Consider the following 25,791-nt stretch of genomic DNA (forward strand, 5'->3'; position numbering starts at 1 on the left):
AAACTGAATAAATACTATTCCAACTGGAATTTATCAAGATGATACTAACTTGCAATTTTAAAGTAATTATGTTTATAATGTACATCTAGATACATGCCAGCATTCCAAAATGAATTGTCAAACTTGACCCTTGTATAACTAAATGGACATAAAACAATTGGTATTGTAATGTTGTTGTTAGTCCTTTCTCTTGGCTAAAGGTTGCTTCTTGCTTGTCTAGTTCTACAGATGTATCACTTTAAAATACGCGATGTGTAAACCAATCCTTGTTGTCTTCAGAAATGAAGCATACTCATGACTTATTCAATGACATTACTGTGTGCTTAAAAGTTACACGTGTATGTAAGGAGGGTGGAGGTGGGCTTGTAGAATGTTTGCAAAGGAGTACCTGCATAGTTTTTAATGTTAAAAACTTACCAATTATGGGAGAAGTTTAGTGCAGTTTGCTAAGAATTACAAGCTGTGAGCAGTAGGATTTATTATTTGTAAAGAATTCTCAGTGGTCCTTGTGCTAAATATCCAAGTGCTGTGGTGATGATTAATAGGAAGAGTGAGGAACAGATCTACCGTGGTAACTGTCTCTATGCTAGTCTTTCCAATTGCAGCCACAAACCCAATTTTATTTAAAACCAGTTGCAGTCATTCTATACTGCTCTTTTTCTTTTTGGTTAACCACAGGAAAGAGGATTTATTTTTAGAGTGTTTTCAGTTCTGTCTTTTAGCTGATTATAGCAATTAAAGTTAGACCTAATAAAAAGTTGGTTTTCACTGATCTGTCTCTGTTCCAAGAGAACGCTGATAGTAGTGGAGTTTTTGTGCAGAAATGTTTTGATAAAGGCTGGAAAAAAGTTAAATTTCTCTTAAACACCTTAATTGGTTGTTTTTATTTGTGATGATAGGTTTAAGAAAGTCATCCTATTTTTCACAGGTGGCGACAAAGTGATAGATGTAATAGATGTAGCAAGACAAGCAGACAGTAAAATGAAGCTCCATAATTATATTAAATATTTCACAAATCCTGACCGACCAAAAGTATTGAATGTGATCAGCCTGGAATTCTCGGACACAAAGTGAGTATTGACTTCAATTCCTTGAATGCAGGAAGTGGTTTTCACTAAGTTGAACAGTATGGGTAGGAACATGATGTCTGTAGTGGGAAAGATAGGAGGCTGCGTATTTTATGTAGACAGCTACTGTGATGTAATGCGAGTATAAAACATTTTTATTAATTCATAAGTAATAACTTTGTAGGAAACAAAAATTTAAAGCTGTCATTTAAAAAGAGATGTGCTTACTCTTGATTCTATTTATGGTTCTTTTTTGTTTGTTTGTTTTAAAAGGATGTCTGAATTAGTGGAAGTACCAGATATTGCAAGAAAGCTTTCATGGGTGGAAAATTATTGGCCAGATGATTCTGTCTTCCCTAAGCCTTTTGTTCAGAAGTATTGCTTGATGGGTGTCCAGGACAGCTATACTGATTTTCATATCGATTTTGGAGGAACATCAGTTTGGTACCATGTCCTCTGGGTACGAAGGCTTCTTGATTTATGACTCTGCGAAACAACTTGTTCAGTGTGCAGCTTTCTGCCATGGCATTATCACCTGTTCAGAATTATCACCTGTATGAAATTTTGTGCTTGAAAAGCCAGGGAGGAGCTTGAAAGTGAATTACTGATTGTTGGTGTTACATTTTTATGCTTTTATTTTAGCATGCTGTTGGTGACTTCTAGACTGTAATTGGTTGACTGATCATTTTAGTAGACTGGTAGGTGATATAGTGAGGTCTTAGTATGAAAAAATGAATTAAATGAAAATCATTGGCATACTCAACTTTTGATTCTTCTTACAAACTTTGACCATGTACACATCATAGGAGAGGCAAAGTGGTTTCATCTTATATTTTCTCGTTTGACATGTGTGCATGTTGCTTATAAAAGCTGGAATTTTTTAATACTCCAATGAAAAGTTTTGGTTGGTTTATTTGCTGCTTTTACATCACAAGATACCAAATGGTTAGTGACTAAGCTTTTGGTGGATTACATTTGTGAAACACTGGGGCTAGGAAACCCCAACATTCCATAGTGGAAATATGGAATACTTACCATTTAGATCAATCTGCTACTTTATTAGGAGTGACTCAGAGGTGGTAGTATGCCTCCAGGAGGACATTCATTTATTTATTTGAAATTTTTGTTTAATAGGGTGAGAAGATATTCTATTTGATAAAGCCCACTGATGAAAATTTGGCTCTGTATGAGTCTTGGAGTTCATCTGTCACCCAGAGTGAAGTATATTTTGGGGACAAGGTTGACAAATGTTACAAATGTGTTGTGAAGCAAGGACACACTTTGTTTGTTCCAACAGGTAAGATTTTACCCTTATTACTAGGATTTAGCATGCTTAATCACCTGGGATTGTGTTATCAACATTTGGTTTCTCCTAAAATTTTGAATAAGAGAGAATAATAAAAAATCTAGAAATTTATATTTTCAAAACAAGTTATTAGCTTTGTAGTTTGCCTGACAGTAATAACAGTTATCAGGGAAAGAAAGGGTGTTTGTTACCCAATTATAAGACAACAAATTAAAACTTAATTTGGGTATCAGGGAAATAGTTCCAATTCATAGAACACACATTTTTCACCATTTGATAGCTATTCAGACTGAATTCTTACCTTAATTTTATACTACAATTTTGGTTTTACAGCTTTTGAATATTGTAAGACCTACTAGGCAAAATCATTAAAAAAACGTCACATAAACTTCTTACGCTGTAGGCTAGAGGATTAAAAATAAAAGTTTTGGGGTTGGTTCCCCTTCTCCCCCTCATTTTTTGTTTTCTGTCAGCAGGAAATCTAAACTGTGATGGAGCCTTTGGAGACTCTCTGAATCAAAATGAATGTGTCCCTAAATAAAAGTGAAGAATATATAATTGAATTAATGTGTTAATTCCTTTTATTAAAAATAAAAGGATATTTGTAGATGTAGTTTATGAAACTGTAGAGTTCATAAATTCATTTCAGCAGCTTCCTTTAAAAATGATGCAGCGGCATGATCTTTTCTGATTTTCTTTAACGTTTCTTGTAGCTGTCACCTAATAGTATCTGATAAATTACAGTACATTTTTAAGAAACTAGAAACACCAAGACAATTAAACTTCTCTATCTATTTAAAAAAAAAACACAGAAAAATCCTCCAAACAAAACACATCACCCCCACCCCCTCCAAACTCCCAAGTAAGTCTTTAATAAATCAAACCATATTTTGCCAATAAAGCAAGTGCCAGTTAATTTCTTGTATTTCACTTATCCAGCCCATCCATATAAATACTTTTTATTATTCTATTATTAAAGATTTGTACTGGGTACTATCTTCCCTTTTTGGGGGGAGGAAGCTTTAAATACACGGAGAAGTAGAATGGTGCATGATTCTGCTTCTGAAATAAGCCTTGAAGATTATGTTCAGTACCTTGTTCTGTCATGGACTTCCTGGACAGACTACTACATTTTTCTCATAGCTCAGTTCTCTACCTGTGAGGTTTAGTGTTTACTGTTCTATTTCATGGCCTGTGCAGAATAAATACTACATGGTAAGGAGCTATATATGCACTTAACATTTCTGAACACCTAGAGTTTTTTAAAACCATATATTTTTGGCAAGAGAGTACATTAATTTTCCATTTATCTACGCGTAAGGTCATACATCTGTGAACAAAGAATGCAGAACTACAGAATGAAGAACTTTATTGTGACCCACAGATTTTTGAAAACAGTTACTGCTTCCCAAGTAATCAGCTAAATCTGAGCTCTTGCTATAATGTGGCCAAAAAGAAAAGTATCATAAAATGATAATTTCTCTAATGTATATGTGTATTTGTGTGTATACAAAAAAGGTACTTTTTAATGTAAATGTGTGTATGCACATCTGTGTGTATGTGTATACACACATAACATATTCATATACATATAGTGGAGTATAGTGTAAGAACCAATAAATTAAACTAGGTTTCAAGACAGGCGTTTAAAAAATGGGAAGTTCTGTAAGACTGATTAAAGGCTTTAAAAAAAACCCCGATCTCTGCTGAAAACCACTTTTGCTGTTCCTGCTTGCACTGATGCTAGCGGATGTCATAATTATTTTATAATCTCTGAAATATGTTCAGAGTAGACTTCTGATTTAAAATTAATGCTGCATGTAGATGAATAGCACCTACTGGGAGGCTCTTGAGAGTTATTTAAATATTATTCAAGATACTCTGTGTGGTCTACACCAAGTTTTCTTGCCTTGTTACATAGACCTTGATCAAAACTACAGCATAAAAATAGCAAGTAGGAATGTAAAAAAAAAAATGAAATCCTTTAGCTGATACAGGTATGCCATAAAAATCCTTGGTGTTGATACAACAGTGAGGAGACTTTGTTGTCGGTTTTGTCAGTGTCTGGGGAGTTGTGTGTTTGATTACAAAGGATTGAAATATGCATATTCCTTGGAGAGTCAAAGGTATTCATCTACTGTGATGATGATGATAAGAGTGAAAAATTGAAACCGTATTAACAAATGCAAAATGCAACTGGTAATACAAGGCAATCTTCATTGCACTGCACTTCTCAAAGAACAGAAGTAAACCTGAACAATGTCTAATATTAATTAAAAAAAACCCTTAGGTTGCCTGTGCCATTGTATTCTACATTCTCTCAGATAACATTCTGTAACTTACTTCGTTCCCAGGCTACACAGTCGGCATGTTGCTTAGTCAGCGTTGTTGCTAGATTTCAGGTCTTTGCACATGTGGTACCACAACAACTAGAACTGGTTTTTCTTAACTGAATTAGGGCACTGATTTAATGGTGGTTGGCAATATATAGTTGCTTGTGATTTGGTCTGATCTTGCCTCAAGTCGGGGAGCTTCCTGTGTTTATACATCTTGCCCTCACTCAGTCAAACCATGAAGTAGTCTGAAAATTACTTCATGTGGCCAACTCATCTTTTGTCAAAAGATCACCCGTGTGCATGCAAAATCAGAAAAAAAAAATCTTGAAAAAAGAAAGTCTATTTGTAGTTTATTTACATTAAAGCTGCACTGTACAAATTTTAAAGGTAACTGTTTTTAATTGGGAAGCTAATATCATATGTTCTTTTGCGTACTTACTTGAAATTATCCAGTAGTGATCAGCTAGATTGATAGCATAATGTTGGCCATGCTTTGCCGTGTTGAATAGTGGAGTTCACAAGGACAATATTTCAATAATGTGACAAATTTATGTAGTCAGTGTACCTAGACTGGGTTTTAAACTGATCATAATTTCATGGGAATTAGGATGAGTGTATTTAGAATAATTAATGGAACTACTTCTGAATTCCTATTTGAGAAACTTCAGTATTGCTAAATGACTTTTTTATGTTGTACAAACAGCTCAGTGTAAGCAACATGTAAATATTGAAAGCAATATAATTTCTATTTTATTTTTATGACTTTATGTTTTGTTCAGTATATTTTTCCTCTCCTGACTTGCTTATTTTTATTAATTGGAGGGAAAACTTTTGGGAATTTTTACTTGAAAAATTACTGGCAGTCTTGCATTTCCTTCCCCTGTGCCCCTGTGCCCAGTAAAAAATGTCTTAATCTGAACTCCTTCAGAAAACTACAGTTCCACTAGATTTCTGCAATTTACATGTTGTTAAAATTTAGATTACTTGTTCCTAGCACAGAATACAAATTTGTTTGCTTTTTTGTTTCCAGGTACAGCATTTTTACTTATATATGTATTTAAAAACAGTCTTAGAATAGTTTATATGTATGTATTAAGTTTCAAAATCTGTCATTTCAGGCTGGATTCACGCTGTGCTCACATCTCAGGATTGTATGGCTTTTGGAGGAAACTTTTTGCACAACCTCAATATTGGCATGCAGCTCAGGTTAGTCTCAGCTCTTCCTATACCTTTTCCTCATTAAGTAGGATATTCTTTTAATAGATATTTTTCTTCATGCTCTTAACCAGGATCAAATCGGTACAGGCTCTCAGACAATAGTTACATTTTCAGTTAGACTGTATCGAGCACATACTCTTATTTCACTTCTGCAAAGTTTGTTTCAAAAGCAAAATGGAAGGTATGCAAGAACTTAAGTGAATAAAAGGAAAAAAAAAAAAAAAAGGAAATAAAAACTCTACTTTGGAGATTAGTATAAGTGAGTAAAACAAAACTGAGCAAGCCCAGGTGTGCAACACTGAGTTGAAATGAGCGTCCTCAAGTCAGCATTGCTCTAAGGGCAGCTGTATTTAGTTTTTGTCCAAGATGTGGAGCTGTCTTCTAAACATATTGTTTTTATTTATTACAGTGGAATCCTGATAAAATTCCATCTGTTAAAAGATCACACATTGGGTTTGTATCCTAGTTTTATGAAGTCCAACTTTATTCTTAGAAGTGCCGCAGTCAAACTTGATAAGGTCAGAGCCTGGATGAGACCAGAGTTCAATCTTGTCTGTGGTCTTGTTGGGATTTAACTATGTGGTACTTGACTTCTTTTATTTATCATGGCCATGGTTATTTTATTTTATTTTGGACATTGTGTCAATTTGAATGATTACATATCTGAATAGTGAATTTGATAATTAAAATATTCACGTTTTGTGATGTTTCTATTTATACAGGTGTTATGAAATGGAGAAGAGGCTAAAAACCCCAGATCTTTTCAAATTTCCTTTCTTTGAAGCCATCTGTTGGTTTGTGGCCAAAAACTTACTGGAAACATTGAAAGGTAATCCTTGTTTTGTTTTAAGAGGTACACATGTATGTGCGGTTCCCCACCCCGCCCTTCATTGATAATAAATAAAATTATACTGCTGTTGTGTGAACAGATAAAACTTTTTAAGCTGGAAAACCAGACTTGAATTCCTTTTTTCAGAAAAGTGACGTTATTTTTTTTAACCAGATTTTAGTGAATGCTGCACTGTGACAGTTCTAGATCCAGCAGTTCTTGGTTTTAGTTATTTACTAAAACCAAGATATTTACTATCTTTCTGAAAACTAGTTTGGTGATTAAAGGTTTATAGGGTAACTTACACTGTGCAGAAATCCTAGTGCACTTGGTGATGCGTGTAACTAACACTTTGGAGCAAGCTGCTGGAACTATCTTATTAGTGTTTTTCATCCAATGCTGATGATGTATCTGGTCAATGAAAATATTCTAGATTATCAAGACAGAGTATGTGAGATCCTGGCACAGTGCAATTATACTACTAGCCAAACAGGATTAATTTGCCATTATCTGAAAAGACCTCTTAAAGGCAGATAGGAAACTTATTTCAATGGCATCAGTTTTTCACTCGGGCTTCTTCCATATCATTTAAGATCTTTGAGTGCTCTTTGGCAGCCTTTCTCTCTTTCTTTCAGCAAATGACTCTCTAAATGGTCCCACTAACTTATATCCGTGGGTTTCTTCTTGGTGGCTTCACAGCTGAATGAAGAGATTTCTTGCACTCCTAGAATTTTCCTTGACCTTTTCAGTCAACCTGCTTTGTCCCCTGCTCTTTGTTGAGAAGGGAGAGGTGTCTGAGGGCTTTTGTAGGAAAGGTGCATCAGTTCCTATGAGCTGTGTTAAATCATTTATATCAGTGCTTGTCAATAGACATCTCAGCAGCCTCTTGTTCTTGATAGTTGCTGGTCCTTTCCAAATGTCTTCATCTAGTTCTGCAATTCCTATATCTGTACCCCTGTATAATTGAGCTTGAGAAGAGTGCCTGTCTGACTTCGCCTTCTTTTCCTCAAATATTTTGCCCTCTGCCTGCTCTATTTAATCTTAATAATAAATGTCATATTCCAAATCATGTATTTCAAAGGAGAGAAATCAACCTTCAAAGGAGGCTGCTGAATTCAGCTTCTGCTTTGGAAGAGATCAGAATCTCACGTAACCTTTTTCTAATATGAAAGCAGTCACAGTTATTGAAAATGATCTTTTCTCCTTTCAGCAAATGAAGGCATTGAACAACCCTTGTTTCCTAAATGAGCATTTAAATGTTCTGGATGAACTTAAAGCAACTCAGAAATCTTACCAAATAGAACAAACTTGCAGAAAATTTTTCCTTCCAAAAAAAGAATATTTTCTTCTTGACAGCTTGCTTTGGTTGGTCTCACACCTGCATATTTAAAACTTATAAACTTGTCAGAAGACATAGGAGCTGTTTTCCTGCTAGAAAATCAGTGGGATATATGTTTCTAAATCATCTGGCTAACTCTGAGCCATGCCCTGTGTCCATTCTCCCCTGCTTCTCCTTCCCCTTTTTATCCTATGACTCCTTGAGTACATAGACTAGGAACCTCTTGTGACTTGTGTCTTAGGGGAGGGGTATGAAGCTTATTCTCATGCTATTTTTAATCTATGGCTTAGCAGATACTCTGTTGCAGAACAATGCTATGATCTGTAAACCCATCATAAAAAAAATCAAAATTGAGGTTTCCATGGCTAGAGTGAAGATTATGTTGGGCTTTGGCATCAAGACTCATGTGAATTAGGTGTTTACCAGTCAGAATCCTTTGTTTTGTAAATAAGGGATGATACCAGTTCAGTTGTGAAAGGTAATGGTGATGACCAACTTGTAAAATGTTGAATGCATGGTTGTTAGTAGTACTTCATGTGAAATGCTGGTCAATAAGCAAAATCAGCACAATGTGTCTTTCTGGTTCTTTTTATAAAATGATAATAGAGTCATAAACATCTTGGTTTTGTCTTTTCATTGGAAAGAAGTGTTTTATGATACTATAAGTGTTGTGGCATTCACCTAAACTGTTTTTCTTCATAGTTCTTGGGGCTTCAGAATAGGTAACTTGTTCATCTATCCGATACTCATTAATTTTGATTACTCTTATGTCATGCAGTCTTTTCTATTGCAGCTAAAAAATCCAGCCTTGGTGCTGTGTTACATTCTCAAAATTTTATCAACTGAGTCAGCTAGCGGACAGAAAGACTTCTGCTGCTTCTGAAAGGCCTGCCACTCCTCCTTGTACCCTTTAACAAGTAGGAGGCATCTTGGAAGGAAGAATGGCTGTTTAGTGACAGAACTTCCCTTTTTCTGCTAGCAGACTAATAACATTGTCCATAAGAATAGTGTCTTATTAGTGTATTCTTTTAAGGGAATAAAATGAGCCAAATAGTTCTAGTGTTGGTCCATTTGCTATCGACAAGGGGAAATATTTGTCAGAAACATGGGGAAAGTTGCAATCTACTTTTGACTCTTTATGCAGGATTTGTCTTTTCCCTTCTTTTTTTCCCCCATGAAAGAAATGAGAAAAATGGAGAGGAATTGCTATCACTTGGGAGCACTAGCTTTCTTAAGAAGAGCATCTTCTGTAGCAGAGTGATTTCTACTCCCCGTCCCTTTAGATTTTGGGAGGAAAAATGTTGTAAACTGTGTGAGGGAGAACTGTGATATTTGGAAGAGTGACAGAAAATGTTTGGGGAGTGGAAGTGTGCTAGTGTGAACCGTTTGCTGTATGGATGAGAATAAGTAATAGGAATCTACTCGAGGGATACATCCCACATCCTTCTGGTCCCCTTTGACTAAAATATTTCTGAATGAAATGAAAGTGATTTCTTTCTTCAAATATGTTTTCTCTTGTTCTGTATTTTAGATCTGTTTTGTTCTAATTGACCTTTAATATGTTGTAAACTATCCCTAATTCACACAAGAATAAGTAAAAAAAAAAAAAGATTTTTACGTAGAATCACTTCAAGGTTGGGTAGGTTTTTTTGTTACAGTATGCACAAAAATATAGGATGTCATGCTTCATTTGCTTGCACAATTTTTCCTTTTTTGTGCTGTTGCATAATGGCAACTTTATTGGCTGAAGGGTAGGTATCATTTTATCGTTTTCACTGTTAGTGTGTTTCTAAATTGGTATCTGTATCCTTTTTAGAACTGAGGGAAGATGGTTTCCAGCCTCCAAGCTATTTAGTGCAAGGAGTGAAGGCTTTACTTACTGCTTTAAAATTATGGATGAAAAAAGAAGTAAGTATAAGTGATTTTGTTTGCTATTTTGGTGAGCTCTGTTTTGATTTAGATGTAAGTGAAGGTCTGTGCTCTTTTGAAGTTTAGGATTATTTTTATCTGTTAATGAGTACTGAAGGACTATGGAGAGTATGTACTGCTGATCTGAGGAAGAATCATCATGACAATTTTATATTCCATGCTGCTAATAAAGTCTTTTTAGACCAATTAATAGGCTCTTGTGTTGTAGCTGACAGAAATAGAATCTTGCTTCACCTCAGGATGGAGTAAGAATGCTAGAGGATAAGCTGATAAGGTGGGGCTTTTTTCTAACAAATCTGTCCATATAGTTGATTCATTCTAGTCTGAGGCAATGGAGGGATGGAATGCCCTGATTTCCTGATGCCCGTTTTCCGTTAATGTCAATGCTTTGGAGAGCACGTTTCAGGTACACCGGTATTGCTGAATAGTCAGTTTAGATTCAGATGAGGATATTAACTTCAGTTGAATACTGTCCCTGCTGAACATCAGCTGAGCCTTGTAAAATCATTAATGTGTTGTCTGTGCTGGCTTTGCTGGTGCTCTGCTCTCCAGGAAAGCTTATTTGTTTTGGCACAGCACTGGATTTGGCCTAACTCCATGTGTTTTTTCGTGTGCCTGAGCTAATAAGCCCTCTTGGAACCTGTGCTTCTGGGAAGTGCTGTTCACTGACAGGCAGTTTGGTTCTGACTGAGCTTATTAATTCTAGTTTGTTGCTGGCCATGCTGACTTGAACTGGCTCTTGGAGATCTGTTTGGTCTTTCTGCCTGCAAGTTCTCCTTGTAAGAGATCTTATTATACAACAGGTACGATACTTGCACAGTGCTGCATCCAGCATAATGAGCTTAGTGGAACTGAGCACGAGGTGCAAATGCAGAGGTTGTTACTCTACAGGTGTAGAATCAGCTGGGGTCCAGCCTGTGTAGCATTACTGACTCCAGGTGAACCTTTGCTGGCCCTCTGTAACACCGCTGAGTTGGTTCTCCAAGTGTCTGTTTGTCTGTGCCATTCTGGATCAAAGCTGGCTAGTAAGCCGTGTAGCAGTATTCACAGGATGTTGTGCCTAAGCTGTTAAACCATGTGTGAATCAAAACTATCTCTGCATCCATGGCATGGATAATAAACAAGCCGAGTAATCAGACTGCTGATAACTGAGATCAAACATAGCCTGTATAAATCCTTATTTTAATTTGAAATTGGATTGGAATTCCTCTTTTCTAGACTGCTGTTGCATAGTATTGTAGCATTTGTGTACTGTCTAGTAGCTCATTAAATAGTTTGATTAATACTTCATCGAGAATGTGATATGTTTCCTGCTTTTCTGTGGAAAAAAGTTAATTGCACATGCCGCATTCTGAATGCTTATCAATGAGACCCATGAGTATTCCCAAACCACTAGCTGAACAGACACCTCAGTTGTGAGGAAACTGCACAGCACCAGTGATCTGGCCCCAAGGTTGTCTGCTGTCTACCAGCTATCATGTTTTGTACCTTGTGTTCATCTTTTCTAGCTACTGTTTCATAAGTGAGCTGATCTTTTCTTTGCAGCAGGCCATGTGCGTGATAGGATTGTAGTTGTATGCAGCTGAAGACAGGAGGAGCTTTGTATGTTGCTATATGATCTGCTCATGCTGGGGATTTCAGACATTCTGAAAAAGAAATGTCAAGTGAATACTCCACAAATGAGAAGCCTACTCATGAGGTTTCACATTCGTATCATGGAGTATGTCTTGAAAAAAGACATATGTGAATTACCTTAGTGAATTGCTTTAAACTATTTGCTGGAGAATTTCAAACTCATCTTTAGCAGGGCAGCAGTATCTTCATTTCTGCAATATTTAAAAACTCTCAAAATTACAAGATGCTGCGAATAGAGACTGAGTGCTACTAAAATTATTTCAGTTTTCGTATCTTTATTTGAATTCAGTTTGTGCAAGGCTTTTATCAGTATGTGTATCCTCCGATTTCTGTGGTGCAGATCATCAGTCTGCAGGTTAGTTGATATGCACAATAAAGATGATGATCTATCCAGTCGTCTGAACTCTTGGATTTTAGCTCTGGCTTCCTTTCAGCTTGCATAAGGAACAGGTCTCAGATTCAATTTTTCAGATGTTTGATTCATGTACTAGTAAGATTATTTTGGGCAACTGTTCTGTGTTTTTTTAAAAAAAAATATTGATAGCTGTTGCAAAAAAAAAAAAACAGGGCTTTTTGTAAGGAGGGAGGGATGTGGGGTTTATTATTTTTATTTTATTTTCTGTGTGTGTGTTTTTAAGTATTGATATACTTCATTGTGATGATAGTTTCCAAAGATGGGTGGATTCATTTGCCAACCAGGACTTCTGTTTATCTGTTTCTCTTGATTTAAGACAAGTTTCTTTTCTCTCTTTTTAATATCCAGCATTTACAAAACGATTTCTTGAAGCTCTTGAATGAATCATAGCCACGTTTCATTATTTTTCTTACCTGCAATTTACATCTGACATACTTAGGCCATTTTATTGGTACTGTTCTCCCTAGTACAAGAGAATTCCTCAGTCCCAAAGGCTGCTTGTTTCTTTTCCAAGAGGCAGCATGCAGAGGCAATTTAAAACCAAGTTATTTAATAATGATAATAATTTTTCATACATGGAGTCTGTAGGTATTCGTATTTCTTGCCTATCCTTCTGTCAGACTGTTAGGTTATATATCCATTTGAATTTGTTCGCGTATTCAAGTTGTTTGGAGGGATATTTTTTCTTTTTTTTTTTCCTTTTTTTTCCTTTTTTTTTTTTTTTTTTTAAATAATTATTCTGCCACAGCTTCATTGAGAAAGCTTTGGCATAAGTAGATACCTTTTATAGTGGCAAACAAGTGAGCTTGCCAGTGGAACTTACTTTGCACAAAGAGTTACTATAAATCATACTGACAAACGAATGTACTTCTGATATAAACTGTGTTTGCATTAGGAAGGCTTTTCAGTATTTTTAAACCAGAGAAACTTTGAAGTCAATGTTTTGAAGGACTGCATCAGTCACTTCCTCTTGAAGTCATCATGGACAGGAAGGCTTTCGGGAGAGTGAAGTCCTTAAGTGGAGAGGACTGAATGGTCCTTCCTAAGAAAAATTAGAGTTTAGTGACAGAGGTGCTGTGTTCCCAAGTGTGAATGTGTAGAAGTGATGGGTTCAAAGAATGAACAATGGTAAATAATAGCAGCTGATTTAATCTTTCCTGTAGAATTAATGGCACTGTAAAGAATGGTTATACCATGGTTATACATCCATGGTTGGTGGTGTTTTGGGTTTTTTTTTTTGTTTTTTGGGGTTTTTTTTGTAGGTTTTTTGGGGGGGTTGTGGTTGTGTTTTGGGGTTTTTTTTGGGTGGGGAAGGGAGTATTTGTTTTAATGACTGAGAGGAAGCTGGGTTCAATGAAATGCACATGTAGTATCAAATTGCTTCTAGCAATAATTTTGCTGCTGAATCTCATTTTTGAAATGTGGGTAGCTGATAGTGTTTGTGGGATATTTTTCCATTTAAATAATCAATTAAGGGGATAGCAGAATTCATGTCAGTCATTCTGGTTTATGTGTAGGTGCAATTTTGTCTGTTTAATTTTAACTAAAAGTGTCTTGGGACAAATTTAAACTGTACATACAAAATATTAAATGTATTTTTTACTAGATCTAACTTTAGAGTGTTTGGACTTACTCAGATTGGTAATAAATAAATAGAAAACCTCTCTCTGATACTGTTTCAGAGGATTAAAGGGAACATAAACTGTTGTGGCATCCTAATTTTTTTATAGGGAACGATTTTTTAATTGCTTTCTCCAACCTACCAGATTTTAAATAAGCTAAGAAGGTAATTTTTAAACATCAAATATAAGGCAGATGTCTAACAAATCTGCATGTTGGTTGCTCATTATTATTCTTGATTTGCTCTTTAGATTAAATTTTTGCCACAGTGAAATTCCCTTAGTCTTTAGCTGTTTTGAAGGTCATTACTCTAGTGAGTTTCTGAAGTGTGGCTTTGTACTGACCATGCTAAAGGAAATAAAAGAAGCTGACTACTGTACTGAGAGGGGAAAAAAAATCAAGTGGTTGTCAGTATGGCTTTGTATTACCCCTTCTTTGGATTCTCAGAGATTCGAAGGGAAGCTGTGGGATGGCCAAACTCAAGACTCCCTTATGTACCCTGGGCATCAGACATTGAGGGGTATCTGCTGCCTTCTAAAGCTCGGGCTGGAAGCTTCAGAGTGTGTGTGTGTATCTGTACTGGCAGTTTGCAGTCATTATTAAAGAAATTAATCTGGTTTTTTCCTTTTAATTTTTTTCCCGGTAGATTTGTTTATTGTGTACTACTTCCGCTTTTATCTGAGAAAATGAATTAAGTATCTTTTCTTCCCTTTTTGCATACAGCTTGTGACAGAACATGCCTTTGAAATTCCAGACAACATTAGGCCTGGGCATCTCATAAAAGAGCTCTCAAAAGTGATTCGTTCTGTAGAGGTAAGAACAGAGGCAGTGCTACATAAGCCTGGAGAAAAAAAAATCTTTGAATCAGGGAATTCCATAGCAGTTATGCTTCTGATTGATCGTATTCACCTTTTAATTTATTTAACATTCATTTAATAATAGAAGATCAAGAGGAAAACTGTTGGGAATACTAAGCTATGGGTATTTCAGATGAAGAAAATGTATAGCACGGGTGTTTTATGTTTGGTTTGTTTTTTTTTTTTTAAAAGATTTTTAATGGTGAAATTATTTGTAGATCAGTATTTCTAAAATGTTCTCACTTATAACTACTTAAAATAATTACTGTGAATATGTTGTTAAAGAGTTTAATTTGAAATTGTGTGCGTATTCCATTCTCCTACCCTCTTGTTTGTTAGTTCTGGTCCAGTTGTCATCTCTCTTGCTCTTTTTCATATGCTTTGTCCCTATTTGTTATATAGTCAGTGGGTTTTTTTCTTTCTTTTTTCCCCTCCTATACCAGTGTTTTGCTCCTTTATTCCTTAATGAATATCGATTCTTGAAAAATTCACATTTGCATGTGGCGAGACCAGTTCTGAGAACTGAAGAGAAATGTTATCTGTTGTGTACAATACATGTCTACCCTATGCTGCCTTGATGAATAAAACCTTATGTTTTGGTGGTAACTTTTGTTGTTAAGCACTACTATTATGGGAGAGTGTAAAAGTCCCAAATGGGAAAGAGGTGCAGTAGAACTAAGCTTTGTACATCAAATCCATAGGAAATATGTGGTACTTCTCTAAAAGGTCTAACAATTTTATTTATATAATTTACATTAGATTTACAATTATATAATTTACAATTAGCTGAATAAGAAGCAGCACTTAAATGTGTGGATTTATTCTTCTGAGACTATTCTGAAATATGTGTTTTTTAATTAAAGGAGGAAAACAGCAAACTAGTTAAAACTCAGGGAATTCTTGGTGTGTGTCCAACTTCACGGTCTTCGCATGAAACAACTTCCCCTCACCACTCCAGACGAAGGGTGAGGAAACTGCGAGACCATGCTACCAAAACTCCTTCTAATCTGGACATCCTGGAACTCCACACCAGGGAGGTACTGAAAAGGCTGGAGATGTCACCATGGGAAGAGGCAAGTATTAAGTTATGTGCAAGAAAAACCAAACCAGAGTAGATTTCTAATCTCTGTTGAAAGGGAAAAGCTTTTAACGCGCAAAAGAATACAAGCTACTACTGTTTGTCATATGGGACATGGATAGATTTGTTTTCGGTTTTTCTTTTGAGTTTTCCTGATAGGAATTTCCCTCTTCCTTAATAATTCTTTTGTGGAGGTTCCTTCAACCTTTTGATTCAGAAGGTGCCCTGAATCTGCCACCTCCTTCACGTATAGCTTTTGAATTAGGACTGTTGTAGCTATCAAGTGCTACTTTGAATCAGTTCTGTGAAGACAAGGGAGCTTGAAAAGCCTTGGTTTGTTGAGGCTCTGAGCCAATCTGCTTCTCTTTTTAGATAGCTGTTTCTTATAGTTTGTTACTGTAATTTGATGAGCCTTGTTTTTTGGTCATGTTCCTATTTCCTGTATGACTGTGCCTCCCTACCAGTAAGCCTAAGGCTGCCTTTGGTCTCCACTGTGGGGCTGTGGACTTTGTGGTTGTATTACAAAGGTATCATGGATTGAATGAGTGAAATGTACTCCCTTGACAAATTTTTTTTTTTACGTTTGATGACCTTATTTCAAAAAACAGCAAGAGAAATGGGAGAAGGAGTGAGAGAATGGAAATAAGTAGCTTTCTGAGAATAAGAAATGCTGACAAATTTAGTTGGGACAGGATGGACTGTCATAGTGGAGAAATACTGATTCGGGTCCTTATGTTGGTCTTCATAAGGCATGAACAAAAGACATTCATTTAGCCCCCAAAGAAAGGAAGCTGAACTTAAAATTTACCACAAATAGTTAACCTGTGAAGTTCATTGCTACAAACAAATGTTTAGGAGTATTAGTCATTGTCATTTAATGTAGAAATATATTGTTCACTATCAGTATTGACTTGTAAAAAAAATATTATTCTATGTGTTCCTGGTTTGGCACATAAGTATATTGCTGATTGCTTCAGAGTACCTGTCAAATGTAAATTGCTTTGAGCTAAGAAAGTTCTTATGGCAGGTTACTTTGTTATCGATGTTTTAGTGCCCTGTAAATTAGTTCTGGGATACTAATTCCAGGGACCAGATACGCAATCCAGAAGTTGTCTTATCAGTTCCAAACCCAGCTTTTGGCTTGTCTGTCTCTACTGGTATTTCTTTCTTTTGAATACAGTGATAATTCTCCAAAGGAAACATAAAAGGGGTGTTATAGTGAAGTTGTAGTTGTTTCAGATTCTTCAAGAGAGTATAGACGATTCAAGGAAGGAGAAGATGCAGTCTTCTGTTTTTTACATCCAAACATGTTTTGTCTGAGCTTTCTTCAGTCGGTTATCAGGAAGGTAACCATCCTGGTGCTGAGTTTAAGCTTTTCTGGAGTGCAGAAAAAACAATTGAATTTAGAAAAATAAATAATAAACAACATTGCTTTTACTTTTTTAGGATACCACAAGCTCGAAACTGAACGGGAGATTTAACAAGCCCTTTCAGCCATCTTCTACAGTACCTGAATGGCGAACAAAAGACAATGATCTTCGCCTTCTGCTGTCAAATGGAAGAATAATTAGGTACAAAGGGTTGATTGTGGATCACTGATTCCTAGTTATTATGGTCTGGAGCATGCTAATTATTAATAACATTTCTTTTCTGTTTGTGGACCTCTAAGTTCCCTTTTTCCAGTAAGATTCATGTTAGGATTATAGAAGGAATGTGTTGTCTGTTGTGTCTTCTGTCCCCTAGTACAGCCACGGTTATGGAGTGAAGAGGAGGAGATTCTTTGCATGTTCCTTTGTTATAGCATTTCATTCAGTTGCTCAGTTGGGTTTATACTGAAGGGAATACTTGAAAGTAGAAACGGTTGTTTTGTATCCATGTATCTCATTAAAAATATTCCGGTGTAAAACTTTGCATCTTTATGGAAATTACAGTTGAAGAGGGAGTAAAATGGGAAAACTTACAATTCAGAATGAAGAGATGAGCATAAGAGAACGTTACTGCTGTACGTTGAGAGCGTGTTGTAAATAATGAAAGGAAAACAATTGCTTCAGGTTTTTAAGAATAATATGATTTTTTTTTTTTTTCTTGTGAGACAGAGATGAGAGACGCCCATTTACAGATCGAAGTCTTTACACAGCAGATAGTGAAGATGAAGATGACAGGACAAGGTCAAAAAAGACGACTGTTAAGGTAGAAGACCAGCCCTCAGGATCTGAAGGAGAAGGGAATGCAGATGCCCAGAAACCACTGAACAGTAAGCTTGTCTCTAAGTCCTATCATTTGAACATTTTGATCTTGAAGAGGGTCTAACTATTGTGAAGTCTGACTGAAATTTTACCAAAGTATAAAGAAGATAAACTAATAGATCAGAGAAGTAATATTAGAAGTTACAACAAAACATTTGTCAAATATTATCTGTCTACTGAAGAAGCTGGAGTTGAAAAGCTAGAGTAGAATAGAGTTGAAAAGTAAAACTCACCTTTTTGTGTTAGTACCATCTTGAATGCTATGTACAGCATTTTTCAGAGTGGAGGTTTAATTGGTGTTCTAGATGAGTATTTTTTCCTTTTGGTCTGTTTCATAATGTAAGAATGCTGACTTTTCTTGACCAAAATACACTTCAGTGTGAAAAGTTCATCATATCATTCACTGTAGAGAATGAAAGATCATAACATGCAGCTAATTTTAAACCTATCTTATATTTCACATTTCTGCTCCATTTGGTGGTTACGTACTTGATCATACCATTTTGTATGTTTTGCTAATGAATAGGTTTATTCCATACAAGTGATCAAACATAATTTAGCATTAATAAAATCTTATACTTTCAACCTTTGCAGTAATCTGCAAGGCTGGGGAAGAATTTAGGTGATCTGTAAAACAATTTAACCCCAAATACTTTAAACCATCCTTCACTAGGAGTTAATCTTTTTTGGTCTTTCTGTAGCCTCAAGCCTTCCTGCCAAGTGTTCAGCAGTGCTGATCACACCATGTATTAGTAAAGTGTCAATATTGAATGCCTGTTTTCAGTGCCTATTTTTAATAGCACTGTCTCTGTGCAGTGACAAATTGGTCCTTGGCATAGCTGTTCAGCTCTCTGTTTAATTATAAAAGTCACATCCTTTCACAGTAGAGCTTACAAGGGCTCAGAGGGTATGTATTAGGAAACTGAGGTTAACACTTAAAAGATAACAAGACCCCTCCAGAGACTTACAGTTCCCTTAGTTTCCTGCACAACAGTCTGTAACAACATTTGAGTCCATTGTCAGCCTGGATAAAATATTTAATTATTTTCATTAACAAGGCAATTTGTAATCCCTGTTGACTGTGCTTCCAAAGGTCACAGAGAACAGTGTTTAAAAATTTGTACAGGAAAGTGGTCCCTCTGGGTACTCACGAACCAACAAGGCAAATGGTATATGGGGTGTTTTTCCACTTTCAGAATTAAACTAAGTAAATTAAACTAAGTTTTACACTTGAATCAAAGATTAAATCATACAGAGAAATGGTAGATTTTCTTCAAAATTGTTGCTCTTATTTGATACAGAATGAATATGGCAGTGTGTATCTAAATGTAAGAAATGTACTTGGAACTAGAAGTGAATGTTGAGATTGTTCTTCCAGAAACTGAGTACTCAGGACTATCCCTAATATTTTTAATTGAATGGTGACAGTCTTCAAACTTCCCTATTAAAGATCACCTACGTTTGATTATTTTGCCTTAACTGAAGGTCTACAGAGAGAGAGAGAGAGAGAGAGAAGATATTCTTCTGCAGAGAATTGCATAGAAGGAACTACCTGTTTCTATAACAGCTGCCACCTTCCATTGTTCTTACTGGGATTTAGTCCAAGAGGCAATGTGCACAGAGAGAGGCGTTTAAACAGATCAAGCGCTATATAGCTCTGTGGGTCAGGCCAAGATCCTGGTTCTAAATGGTGACCCAGTGTTATCAGAGAGACGAAGATCCAGTGCTGTGCTTAACAGAGCACGATACTTTGTGTGGATGAGGGGAAGGTGATCTAAGATATTTTTTTGAATTCACAGTAGCTTAGCCTGATCTTATACATAACAACTGCTTTCATTTACCTGATTTCTGGAGTATTCCTCCCAGTCTCCCAGTCTCTGGAAGCATGCAGAGCCATAACTTTATCTGAAGGTAGACCGGTTCTTTTTAAAGTGACAACAGTAATTACCAAGGTAATTTGCAAAAACAACAACAACAAAAAAAGCAAAACCCAACTTGTATATTTAAACTGAATTTTTTTAAAGCTCAGTTACAAATCACATTCGTGGATGAAGAGGTGAGGGGTCCTAATAATACATGATCTGTTGTTGTGAAGGTCAGTAAATGTATCTGAAACCTATACGTGAAAGAGAAGGGTGAGAAAACTACAGTAATCTTTTGCAGGGGAATGTAGAAAGCGGGCGGGTGTGGGGGGTGGAAAGCAATTGGGATTTTTTTTTTTTTTAAGAGGAGTATAAAGGAATGCAGCTTCCCTGGCTTTTTGAACACTGTAAGGCAGAAGGAAACTGGGGAGGTATTGTCTGACTGCTTTGCACAGAGCTTGCAAAATAAAGAAGTGGTAAAAATGGACAACGGTTTGGCTGCGTATAGGAATATTGGCATAGCCAAACTGGATCAGACCTGAGGCTGATACAGTGTGTTATGTTATATATGCTGGTTCCCAGCCCCAAATGAATCAGGGCTGTCTCAATAATGTTAGGTGGCTTTAGCCCTTCAGTCTAGATCATATTTCTGGATAGGAGGCAGGTAACAAATAATTTGTCCCTCTTAGTAGGGTATCATCAGTTAATCTCTGTGAGAAGGCATGAGGGCTTCTGAAGTATAGGACTGTATTTAGCATTGCTTTTATAAATCTTAGTATTATTTGCATACAGCTAATTATGTACATGTCCAGTTTCTTTTCTCTCTTGCCGAATCATTTACCTTCTTATAGGAAGACTCACATTTCTTCTTAATAGTTCTGTCATTTCAATAATACGGATTTTGCAGTTCCTTAAAACAGAAAGAAGAAAAGTTCTTGAGGGAGTCTTCATGAAGTTTGTTTATTTTTAAATTGTGCTTCATTATTTACACATGAATTTTTGCCTAAGATCTGAAGCTCCACATGTGAGCATATTTAGATATCCTTAATTGTTCTTGCCTGTTCCTTTAAATTGTCTCTAAATTTGGAGCACTTTTTTTCTTTGAAAAAGGCAATGGTCCAAAGAAAAATTAATTTGAGCTATATAACGGTATTATTTTCTGTATCGTGGATGCTTTTGCTTATCCTAGAATCTTGTTTGTCTTTCTGAAATGAGCTGAAAGCTTGAGTTATCATCAGAAATCCTTTGAGTTTTTTTGAGCTACAGTAATTTAGAAAATTCATTTTATGGTCATATGTTGAGCATTATTTTATTTAGCTTAACTTCATATACAGTGTTGTTGCTCATTTACTGTGTTTGGATATTCCTCACAGTTCTTTCTAATACTATCTTAAGTTTTAATTAGTCTTCTCTAGATTTTGGTCCCAGCTGTTAATTTTATTCACTTTCTGATAACCTGTCTCGTTCTTAGCTTTCTTCTGACTCTAAAAATAATTTCCACTTATGCAGTGTTTAGAAATTAATAATATTCCTTGAAATATATTTGATGCCTATTTATGAGCTTTGCCACAGTCAACAATAGGAACAAAATTCTACTAGAATTGCAGTGTATAATAGGGTTACAGGTATGTCTTTTATGCTTCCATAATTAATGAGTTATGAAGAATTGCATTCCGTTTATGTAGTTTCATTTAAACTATGCTTAAAGCAAACGAACACAAATCAGAAATTATCTCTGGAATGAAGACAAAGTTAAAAGGTTGGTTTGCTTTCACCATAGTTTTTTATGAAGCTATAATTACTTGAAAACTTGAAAAAGTTATGTTGCTTTCTTTATACACTACCTTCTTGACACACATTCATAAATTTTTTTTATTCTATTTGGCTTTTCTCCGGAAAACTTTTGTTAGTTAAACTGCATATTGTAGTCTTTCACAAATTTGTACTTAATCAAGATTTCTGCCAGCAGTCTTGGCACAGCTGTACAGCCCACTGACCTTGAGCCTTGGATTCCAAACACTTACAAATGTGTTTCCTACTTGTGGTTGTTTGGGGCATACGCTGTCTTTTAAGAGTACATGCTTCTTAGAGCTGCTCAGCTACTTCATGTTTGAGCTCTTTCAGCACTTAAAAACGTAAATCATGTGGACTAGGTGGCTGATTTGATTGATTGCTTTGTCATATGCCAGTGGTTTTGATGTCTATTTTGACGCCTCATTCTCTGATTAGTACTTTATCTGACTACTAGCAAAAAGCATCTTTAAGGTTGATATTTCCTCTCCTCCTCTTCCTTTTCAGGTCTTTCTGTGATGAAAACCAATGCAAGTATATTGTGTATCATCACAGTAATATTTTAATCTTCTTTAACAGGTCTACATTTTAACCCTGATTGGCAGCTCTGTAGTAGCACAATACAGGCAGAATATGCCAGTAAATTGTGATGTAAAAGTAAAATTGCAAGTAACGCAATGATTTTTTTACCTTTAAATCACTTAATATCCTCTGACTTCCATGTTTCGTGTTTCTGTATAACTTCTTTTATTTTTAAACGAGGAAATTCCAGGTTCAAAGAGTCTAAGACAAAGTAATATTGAAGATTACTTCTAATTAACTTTTTCTGAGAGCCACTTGTCTTACTCTAGCCTATATACAAAAGCAGAAATTGCCCAAGGTGCCATCTGTGGAGTATGTGCTCTATGGGAGAGAAAAAAACATCTGCTCCTGCTGCACCTGATTTCTCTTCTGTCTTCATCCAGTGAGCTGCTTGAGTAGTCTATTGGTCAACAGTAGGCAACTCACTAGAGTTTTAAACAAACTTGGCTTGTGAACCAGATCAGTGTGTTTTGTTTACAGACTGTTACAAACTAAGTATGTGTTTCTTGTTCTTTACTTCCAAAATAATTGTTAAATATTATATGTAATAGATGTTGGGTCTTATATTTTAATTATTCTCTCCTCAGTGTTCTTCGAAAGCGTGAAATCAGAACTCAGGAATGGATCCTCAGAGTACTCTGATATTTCTGATTCAGAAGAATCTGAGCCTGATTGCACTACACAGGTATAGCTAGAAAACATCACAAAAGTTAATGAAGCAATTAAATATAATTTTGCTTGCTCACTTCAAATTTATCTGGTCAACGTTTGTGTTAAAAGAGCAATGGCAAAGTATTTAATTCTTGTTCAAGTTAATATCTGAAACTTAGGGTTCTGCCTCATTCTTCGTTTATTCTAGAGTTGAGAAAAATGACAAGATATGCTATCTTGAGCCAAAATTTATGATCATCTTTGGCATTAAAGCGGGGCTGGCAAAGGATGAGCCCACCTCTGCAATGTGCAAGTCTGAGAAAGTTAGATCCTAGTTGCTTTGTTCATTTCTTCCATAACATGTCTAAATTTCATCATTATAATTATGAGTATTTACCACACAGTTTCATTTTAGAGCATGGTTAAATGGGAGCAATCTCGTAGGCCTTTAGGTTTTAAATAAGCTGAAGTTGCTAAATCCTATTGAGGTGTTGTAGACTATTTGAAATAAATCGGAATCCTCCATTTGAGGATCTAGATTGTAGTGATTTCTTTACAACTAAACGAAATGTAAATGAACACACACACATGTACACGTACATAGATAGACACACATGTATTTTAATACAACTTTTAGTATTTAGAAATGTGCATAAGTATATACAAATAGTTTTTATGATTTTTTTTTTTCCCCCCTTGCAAAATTGTGCTCTGACTTACTAATTTCAATTATAATTGGATAGCATTAAAATGCTAGTAGGGTGGAGTGATTACCTCAAATTTTTGTTTTGTGCTTCTGGAAAGCTAATGCTTTGGTGTTCTTTCAATCATGAGCCTATTGTAAGACTTTACATGAAGCCTTCAAATTCCTACTTTTTCCATGGTGGTCAAGATCTATTTTAATATTTGCTGTCTTCCATCATTACCTTCTCTAGATGTTGAAATAAGTGATAGGAACGTTCATGATGTGGCTTCTTCTAGTTTCCTGAACTGCATTGACAGCAACTTTGGTTCAGCAGGTTTCCTTTTTTAAGACGTAGAATCAATAGTTATTGAGAAGTGATATATTTCTTCATGGGAGAATGTAGCCAGTTTTGGATGACTTTGTCATTGAATGAAATGTTTTATATTTATGGCATTTGCTCTCTTAGTTCGTTTTGGATATATCATTACAAAAGACAAATTTAAACATGCAGAAAAATAGTTCCATTAGATACTATTAGAAGTTAAGAAGCAGAAGAATATAGAAGGAACTATCCCAGTAGCTCCTGTAAATCCTTTTCATGTTTTTATATTGCACCAAAGGAGATCTTAATGAGACAAGATAATAGCTTTTTATTACTAACATTGAGTCATAGTTATAATTTAATTGCCCATTTGTGTCACTTTCCAAGTGTCAAAGATTGCCGCTCTTGTGAATGAAGCTATTGTATAAAAACATCCCTCGATGACACGATGCGCTTCACTTGTTCCAGTTCCATTTTTGGTGATAGGGGTAGTGGTGTCAGTCTTGAAGGATTATGATTCCTCCATGTTCTGATCTTCCACTTTCAACACTTTTATTGATTGTCTCATATATTCCTTGGCTTGAAAAAAAAATGGTGGCATTCTGTGTACTTGTTGAAAATAGATTAGTCTGAATTACCAAGATGGAACGTATCTGTTGTATCCGTTGCTTCATGTAAAGGCACATGAAGTCACATATGGTTGCTCCACCTTCGAGAAGCTGCTGCCCATACAAGGTGTAATCTCAGCAGGAGCTGAAAAGCCCTTTCGTTCATGAAATGAGGTTGTGTGGCTGTAAGAGAGGCAACAGCTGCTGTGCCTCTGTTCCTGCTGTGTTCTGTATTTACCTGAGAGCTTCTGTCACTCATAAGAGAGATGCTGCTGCTGAAGGTTATCTTTTGTGAGAGCAGGAACCAGAAGCAGTTACGCGGGGCAGGTTCTGTCCCATGATATGTAATAAGCATTAATTCTGGCTGCTGCTTGGAACCATACTTCCATATTTTTTCCTCTACTTTGAATACAGAAGATAAGAATAATGAACGCTCTCTTCAAAGAAAATACAATGATTTGTGCATAGGTTTATGTGTGTAGTGTTTTCTGCAAGAAGATGGATTTTGGAGATGCTTTCTGTATTTCTGGAGCATGTACTCATCAGTGTTACAAAATTTGGATGTATAGTATCTCAGTTGCTATATTCAAATTAACTGCATTCTGAATACTATATATATATATATATATATATATATATATATATATATATATATATATATGAAAGTTGGACCTGGAAGCTTTTGAATTTTTTACTTAGCATAAATTAAAGTAGCATCTCTCTTTAGGAAGCATGGTGACCATTCTGCATACTGTTTCCTCTTGTTTCAGCAGAAGGATTCCTCCACAGAGGAGTCAGAAAGCTCAGGTGATGAAGAGAAACAGGAAGTAACATCAAATTTCAAAGAGGAATCTAAGGTCACGAGAGACCTTTGTCAAAATACCCAGAAGCCATCCAGAAATGAAACTCCCAGTAAAAAGTAAGCACATTGTGGGCATTTGTTTATAAACTGTTAGACCTTTTTGCACATATTTATGGTTCTGCTTTTATACCAATATAAAAATCATTCCTTCAGAGAAATTTAGGGTTCTCTTTTGAACTGCTTAATACTCTTTTTATTTTTCTAGGGAATGTCCTACCTCGACAAGTACAGAAGAAGAAGCTATTCAGGGCATGCTTTCTATGGCAGGATTGCACTATACTACATGTTTACCAGGTCATACTCAAAGCACAGACTGCACAGATAAAAGAACCTCTCTTCAGGAACACAGAAGCTACCCCAGGAGTCGTCATAAAGACAGACAGCCGTCTCAGAGCCACAAAACAACAGAATGTGGTAGGTATCTGAACTAATGACACTGCTGCTCTCTGCTCTTGGACAAGCTGCTCAGAATACGCACTTAAATTTTTAGATTTGCGTCAAGTTTTTAAGTAAATCAGACCAACATTTAAGAGGGTGTGTTCTTTGGTTTTGG

The 25,791-nt window shown here is 35.8% G+C and overlaps 1 protein-coding gene across 2 annotated transcripts in view; it reads left to right on the forward strand.

Annotated features, from left to right (window-relative positions):
- Positions 1-25,791, forward strand: part of KDM7A (lysine demethylase 7A) — a 72,970-nt gene that overhangs the window by 37,709 nt on the left and 9,470 nt on the right. The window contains exons 5-17 of one of the 2 annotated variants that reach the window (XM_082310403.1): positions 929-1,070; positions 1,341-1,527; positions 2,202-2,364; positions 5,828-5,915; positions 6,650-6,756; positions 9,912-10,003; positions 14,418-14,507; positions 15,415-15,624; positions 17,076-17,200; positions 17,726-17,883; positions 22,698-22,795; positions 25,147-25,295; positions 25,444-25,652. In XM_082310403.1, the coding sequence (XP_082166529.1) occupies positions 929-1,070; positions 1,341-1,527; positions 2,202-2,364; positions 5,828-5,915; positions 6,650-6,756; positions 9,912-10,003; positions 14,418-14,507; positions 15,415-15,624; positions 17,076-17,200; positions 17,726-17,883; positions 22,698-22,795; positions 25,147-25,295; positions 25,444-25,652 (1,818 nt within the window). The remainder of the gene's footprint in view (positions 1-928; positions 1,071-1,340; positions 1,528-2,201; positions 2,365-5,827; positions 5,916-6,649; positions 6,757-9,911; positions 10,004-14,417; positions 14,508-15,414; positions 15,625-17,075; positions 17,201-17,725; positions 17,884-22,697; positions 22,796-25,146; positions 25,296-25,443; positions 25,653-25,791) is intronic. The other variant, XM_082310404.1, reaches the window with a different exon arrangement.

Source organism: Platalea leucorodia (genome assembly GCF_965183815.1).
Source record: "Platalea leucorodia genome assembly, chromosome: 4".
NCBI classification, from domain to species: domain Eukaryota; kingdom Metazoa; phylum Chordata; class Aves; order Pelecaniformes; family Threskiornithidae; genus Platalea; species Platalea leucorodia.